Source organism: Pocillopora verrucosa, chromosome 11 (genome assembly GCF_036669915.1).
Source record: "Pocillopora verrucosa isolate sample1 chromosome 11, ASM3666991v2, whole genome shotgun sequence".
Taxonomy (NCBI): domain Eukaryota; kingdom Metazoa; phylum Cnidaria; class Anthozoa; order Scleractinia; family Pocilloporidae; genus Pocillopora; species Pocillopora verrucosa.
This window is the reverse complement of record NC_089322.1, coordinates 17,182,358-17,189,579: the sequence shown is the minus strand read 5'-3', so window position 1 is coordinate 17,189,579 and position 7,222 is coordinate 17,182,358. Positions and strand designations below refer to the sequence as shown.

The following is a 7,222-nucleotide window of genomic DNA, read 5'->3' as shown; positions in this document are numbered from 1 at the left end:
TCAAGATGATACGCTTAACTCACGTCAGCAATTGACGAAAGAAACTTCTCTTCGGACACCGTTGCTACCATTGTTCAGTTTGATTTACAAATGTTGTCTTACATATAAAGCAGTCCAACCCACAGTTTTGATACCGAAAAGGTTAGAGACCCATCGTTCTCTATTTAAAGGCGGATAAACCCACTTACTGGCTGGAGATTTTTAAAACTGCTCTTTGTATTTCTCGATTCCTCAAGATTAAGCATATGCAGTCGACATCTCTGAGATTATGTCTGATTTCTAAAGGAAGGTTTCAAAAATAATGAAACCAATAGGCTTTAACAGACACTGTGCCCTTTTTGGTATTTCTGGTATTTACTTTTTGACGTCACCTACACAGGAATCGTGACGTATTGATCTACTATTGCGCTATCAAATATTTCGGTCTTAAAATTGGATGTAACTTCGGCATGCGAACATTATCGGGTTTGTCGAGATTGCAACAAGATTAAGTTTTGGACTATCAAAAAACAAACCAGCCGTTAAAGTAACGCCTTTGGTTCTAGTCAATCGCAAAGTGTAAACGGAGACAGTTGTGATTTGTTTGCTCAAATTCACAATAAGGAATATGCGATTGACGAAGCTGGCAACTTACTCTTTAACAAGAATCGTTATTTTGGTGTTGTATATAAGCACACTTCAACCTACTTCATCGCTTGGTTCTTTAAAAGCAGACGGTGTTGAGAAGTACGTGACAACGAGAGGGGGAAGATATGATACTGACGTGTTCAGGGTTCGGTACAAAACTGGCTTCCAATGCCCTCCAGATGTTTGTGCTAACACTTCGGCTTTTGAAAACAATACCACACCATGTAGCTGTACGTGTAAGGGAAACACTCCAACCTTTCTCCCGGAATTAGGCAGTTGTGGTGATACAGCAAGTATAAAAAAATCTCTGTTTGGAAGTAAGTGAATTAATTGAATCAATATCATCATGATAGCAATTATTACTAAATAAATGAAATTGAATTTTCCTTGTTTTATAAGATGATCCATAAAACGAGTTCAAGGACGCTTAAGATCAGTGATATGAATTTTCTTTGGTCGAAATTTTTTGTTGTCTTATTTGGAAAGTTAAATGCGGGCTTATTTAAAACGCAAGAATATTTTAACTGAAACGATATTATACCAAGCCCAGATGTTTTCGCGACAATCTTGTAAGCGTATCGCGTGATACTTTATTTTCTAATTTAGTAATTAAGCTCTGGGTTTGATGACAGTAGGGTTACTTAAGATTTGGGTGTATAATTGAACGTAGCGCTGTAATGGCAGACTTGTAGCAAGAATGTTCGGATTACGCACAGCAGAAGTGATAAAGAAAATCAATAATGTCAGAAATAATTAGATGAGGAGTTGTCTGGAACATCCTATGACGCTGTATCATGTGTCATTTGTGCTGCAAATAGTGCGTGCGTGCGGTTGTAAATTGCAGAAGTGTTGATCGGAGTATAACGGGAAACAGCTGTTAAAATCAAGTTAACAGGAAATAGCTTGGGATTTTTGTAAACAACAAATGCCATAATTTCCGGCCGTTTACCCGCACGGTCGATTACCCACACCGGCCGATTATTGCATACGACGAAAAAAAGTGAACAGATTACCTGCACTGGTGGATAACCCGCACGTTATGTTATTCAACTTTTTCGTGGCGAAAACGTGACATTAAGGTGATACATTTCAGTCTCTTAAAAGTTGTCTGATCTAACTTTCGAAAGCTTGAATGCTTCTAATAAATAAAAGTACTGTCGGCGATTTCTGAAAAAAAATAGATATCTCCGGTTCTATAGATATAGAGCTTAACAAGTCCCTTAAAACGGGAAAATTCTCTTTAACTCAAGCTAGTGTCAAATGGAAATTTGTCACTGATGCGCCGGATATCTTTGGATTATTTCTGTCACCATCAAGGTATTGTTTTCACGCGCGCCGACAACAATTTGTTCGTCACGCAACTAATTATGCGTGAAATAAACTCGAGTCGGCATCATGTTTTCGTGCCGCTTTGTGGCACTCTTAATACATTAAAATTCATTTGAGAGGTGGAAACGCATGTAGGTGAGAATTTTTTACAATTCAACTATCAGTAGATTTTAAAATTGTCACATAACCCGCACCTCCCTATTACCCGCAGTGGCGCGCGTTTAATGCAAAATCAATAGATACCCGCGGGTAAACGGCCGGAAATTACGGTCTCACTCTTTGGCAGCAAATCAACTCAAGAACTCTGTAAGATTGGCAGCTTTACAAAACAAAATTCTCTCTGCTGTTGTGATCACCTATTTTATTAAAAATATGACCTATTAAATTGATTATACAGTTCCTGTTTATGCAGAATTGATTTGTCACCTGTGCTTTATTACATTGTAGATTGCTCAGAAGCACTTGGTTTGGAAAGTGAGAAAGTCAGTGATTCCCAACTAAGTGCCTCAAGCTATTATCCAAACTATAGTCCTTTGGAAGGAAGACTGAACAATGAGAAGGCCTGGTGCACCTCATTTAAGAACCGCTTTTTACAGATTGACTTACTGGAGGTCAGGCATGTCTCAGCACTTGCAACTCAAGGATACAAAGGAAATTTCTCTAATTATGTTAAAACATATGAGATAAAGTACAGTTATGACGGTGTAAAATGGTTTGACTATAAAGATGACAGTGGTAAAAAAAGGTATTGAATTTTTGATATTATGATAGATGTTAATTTTCATTCTTTCAGGAGCATTACTCAACAAGATCACCATTTGCTTTACTACTAACAAGATATCAAATAAAACTGATTGTGCGTAATTGAAGTCATGATACAAATATTTCACCAATTTTAAACAGTCTTTAACAAATTGACAAATACAAGGATATGTTTTATAATATATTTTCAGACTAGCATAATCAAGGATGTAATAACAGAAAAAAGATTTACTATCGCTACCACAATAATGCAATATAAGCCAAAAATTTTAACCATCAGACTTAATGCATGGAACAACCCCTGACCCCTCCCTCCCACCCATTGGTTTTTGTTAATTTTTATATTCTGAAAATAGTCAAAGCTGGCTTCTTTATCAGTGAAGAGTTGTTATATATTTATTTAGTCTTGATAAAAATTTTTGTTTTAACTCTCTTTTTTTCTCATGAAATGTATCAATGAAAGATAATGAAAATTTAGAATGTTTTTACTTCCACTTAGAAAATTTGACTCTTTTTTGTGTATATATTATCCAAGCCTTTTTTCAATATCTTTTAATTGATGATGATATCAGGAAGAGATCAAGACAATCTACATTTTTCATGCTTATAAATGTATGTTCAACTTAATGTCTGCTTTCAGACATTTACTGGAAATAATGATACAGACAGCGTGAAATACAACAACTTTAAAGGGTCTTTTGAAACAAGATTTCTGAGAATATATCCTAAAGAGTATAACAGGCCTTGGTTCAGATGTCTCAGAGTTGAAGTGTATGGATGTAATGATAATGCTGGTGAGTGAATTAAATTTGCATCAGTAACTGTATAAGTCATGGAATATCAGTGACCAAATTAATAAAATAAGGAGCTTCAAATTGCTTACTTGCCAACTGTTCTGCTTTGCACATGTCTAACATGGATCCCGTAAACAAGACATAACTTCTGATTCTTTCAAATGCGTCATAACTTTTCAACAGCATTCTAATAGAGAAACATGAGGCTTAGGCAGCCTTTATACACAAACCATGTTTTGGTAATAGTGTAAATTAGAATTAATTTAGCCAATTCAGCCTTTGGCTTTTCCCTGGAGGTGATGTACATAAAAATAACAATCCAATGAAATACAGCAAAAACTTTCAGAAGCGGAATTAGTTCAATTTACAACTACCTTCACCAAACATTATGAGGTTAAGTTAGTAAGTCAGTGACCTCTTGGTGCATCTATGCACATTAAGTCTTGGCCAGAGAAAATAACTTTTGATTTCTGTTGGTTGCTCCTCCATGTTCGACCTTTCTGTTGTTCCATTGGAAGGCCACTCTAGGCAGGGCTGATGGTGGCATTCGGAGCCCTTATTAAAACTCTGTTATCCAAGTTAATGGTGACTGTAAGGCTTAATCTTTTTATTATGAAACAGACATGGTTACATAATTTGCTTAAATTGGATTTTTTTGGCAGTTTGCTCGCGTTTCTTTGAGTGGGACTTTTTCCTCAAATCCCTCAACCTAGCAAATGAAGGACAAGTGAATATTATTTCAGCTAATATCTATCAAAGCTGTCAAGTTGTTCCTGGAAGTGCAACATACTACAACTATCAACTGGAAAACAAGTGGGTGGGGATAAACCTGGAAATGTTCAAAGTGGAAAAAACACAAAACAAACTATTCTTCAAGGTTCTGTACCTGAAGTTTTTTAAATGTAAACGCATGCAAGCCAGCAGTTCTGCAGCCATTATGGCCTGTGACTCACAACTTCACTGCTCAGCAGTCTGCATCTCATTTCATGGGAAGCAAAGTGTTGTCAAAAATTGCAATGATAAAGATGTTTTAACCCTTTAACCCCCAAGATCTGATTGTTAATTTCCCCCTCTAGCTGCAAACACATTTCCCTGCAAGTAAGTTACAAGAATTTGATGTTAGATCCAGATAAGAAGTTTGATTATTCTCATTAATTACTTGTGTGCCTGCTAATGTGTGGGTATTACAGGTAGAAGTTACAGGTTAGTCACTTCAGGGTATGGGCATTATAAAGTCTCCTTACCAAACAGGCCTAAAATGGGCATCAGGTCAGGTCACGGGGGCCAGGCTGTGGGCCATGGACCTCTGGCTATAAGCTGTGAGTAGGTTGTGGAAAGCTGGACCTCCTTTTGCAATATCTATAGTTTAAATTGTCCTTTGGAGCTCTCTAAAGTTTGGTGATTTGAGGATTAATTGTGGAAAAAGTATAGAAAGTAAGAAGATAAAAGTCTTCAAAATTAGAAAGATGTCTGTTATAGTTTTCAATTGCTGGGTTAGTTTTTTGTGCTAATCAAATAAAGGTAAGGTTAGCTGTGCCTAAAAAGTTTTCTTTGGACTGACTCCAGTATTTTCAATTTTAGGCCTAACCCTATCCCTATAACTGTCATTATTATATACTCAACAAAATATCGCGTTTCTGATTGGTCAATGATGAATGCATAAATAGGTTATAGAGTGCAATAGAGGTTATAGAGTGCAATACGGAGAAGTTGCCATGGAAACACCGGGGAAGCGCCAAATTTGAACACCAATTTATAAAAAAATGTCGCGAATATAATAAATAAAAAATCGTATGAACCTGCTCGTGCATTTCGTGATTTATGGACACTCGTGATGTTTTGAAAGTTCTCAAATTGCACTCGCCTACGGCTCGTGCAATTTTGAGAACTTTCAAAACATCACTCGTGCCCATAAATCACGAAATGCACTCGCGTTCATACGATTTCCTATACTTATACTCCAGACTCTTTACAAATGGATTCATATTGTGTGCATTTTGCTTGCATTTCTGTAGTGGGCAGATACCACAGAAAAGAACTTCTTGGGAAGAATTGTGCAAGTAAAGGTCACTTGTAGTTATTCAGCTCCTGCATCTAGACCAACCAAAACTGCTTGTCTGATTTTCAAGACCTCAGGACAAATCACTTGTGAGTGTGTTTTTCTTGAAATTTTTAAGAATGCAGTGATTTTCAATCTGAGGTGTTAAGAGTATGAAAACACTAGAGTTACTGTGTTTTAAAATTTAGAATTATTGGTGTTTGAGGTAAGTAACAATTCTAAGTGGTATTAATTTCCAATTTACAACATTTATTACTAGGAAAGAGTGCAGTAAAGGATTATAACTACGTAACCTGCATGTTGGTATAGTTTGTGCAGCTAAACAGTAAAATACTGTTTTTTTTATTTTCTCTCAGTTAGTATGTGCGCTATGATTGGTCAATTAAAAAGGCTGTATTTCACTGTACAGCCCATTAAATTCACAAGTTTGTTTAAATTGAAATCTTCCTCCTCGATTTGAACCTAGAGATATAGTAAACATCATACTAAACTCGTTTTCTTTTCACGCGTGGGTCATAAATTCAAGCAGTTAAAACTTGGTCTGTAACGTACAATACAGACCTCCTGCAAACTTGGTTAGTAGATTTATTTGTAGCATGAGGCAAGTTAGAGTACTTGATAGTACTCCTGCATGCATGGGAAGCCAGTTTACTGTAAATATATAAAACTCAGATATGTGAATTGCAGATAAAGAAATGAATATAGACGCGATCTTCGCATTAATGAACACTACTTTAGCATAGTGAAAATAAGGCCTGAAAAAAATTCAGGCCTAGCTGTGCGGGATTTGAACCTATGCGCCTTGCGATACCGGTGTAGTGCTCTACCCACTGAGCTAACAAGCTAACTGGAGCTGGTCGCTATGTTGGTTCCAAGTAGACCCGTGAAGTGAGGAACAAATTAAATGTAAATATATGAAAATCATATCATCAGTTGTAGAGCGCTGCACCGGTCCCGCCATCGCACGAAGCCAGTTTCTTACAAGCATTGCTACCCTTGCAGTATTGAGCCAAGTTTAGGTACCCAAGTACCTTTTTGGTACTCCTCTGAAGAGAGATACTTTGTGATGGTTAAGTGTCTTCCCCCTCAATGCCACCGTGATGAACCCTGCCTGTTGGGCTCAAACCCAAACCTTTTGGTTACCATGGCCGAGAGCAATTTTTTTTTCAGCTGGATATCTTGTTAATTACTGGTGGGGGCTGAGTAACATGAAATGAACTATTATCTTATTGAAGGGGAAACGTTACGAAGAAGGCACAGCACTGTCACAGTAAACAAATATGGCAAAGTAAAAACAATAATCAATAATTTTTTACCATTGTTGTGACACTATGTTTCTCTTACTTTTCAGTGGATCTAAGTTCTATGGCAAAGACAACACCATATATTTCTCCAGTGACTACAGCGACTGATTTAACTGAACCAACAAAATCTTCTGAGGTTTGAGCTAGATACAGTCTTCATTATCAAAGGCTGTTCTGTTCTGTTTGTTCTTTTGAGGCAGTTGATGAATTTGTTGTGGCTGTAAGTAGAAATGTTTTTTCGGTTTACAAACGAGGACAGTTCCTGTAGTGCGAAAAGAAATACAAACTGAACTAGTGTGGGGTTTCTTCGTCCGCAAGCAGGTTCTTATTGTAAGCGCTGTGGGACA

At 36.9% G+C, this 7,222-nt stretch overlaps 1 protein-coding gene across 1 annotated transcript in view; it reads left to right on the top strand.

Moving 5' to 3' along the window:
• The first annotated feature begins 434 nt into the window (after positions 1-434).
• LOC131781552 (uncharacterized) overlaps positions 435-7,222 on the top strand; it is a 37,505-nt gene continuing 30,717 nt past the window's right edge. The window contains exons 1-6 of the mRNA XM_066158648.1: positions 435-944; positions 2,404-2,700; positions 3,357-3,512; positions 4,175-4,389; positions 5,528-5,660; positions 6,923-7,011. Of these exons, the coding sequence (XP_066014745.1) occupies positions 608-944; positions 2,404-2,700; positions 3,357-3,512; positions 4,175-4,389; positions 5,528-5,660; positions 6,923-7,011 (1,227 nt within the window). The 5' untranslated portion in view covers positions 435-607. The remainder of the gene's footprint in view (positions 945-2,403; positions 2,701-3,356; positions 3,513-4,174; positions 4,390-5,527; positions 5,661-6,922; positions 7,012-7,222) is intronic.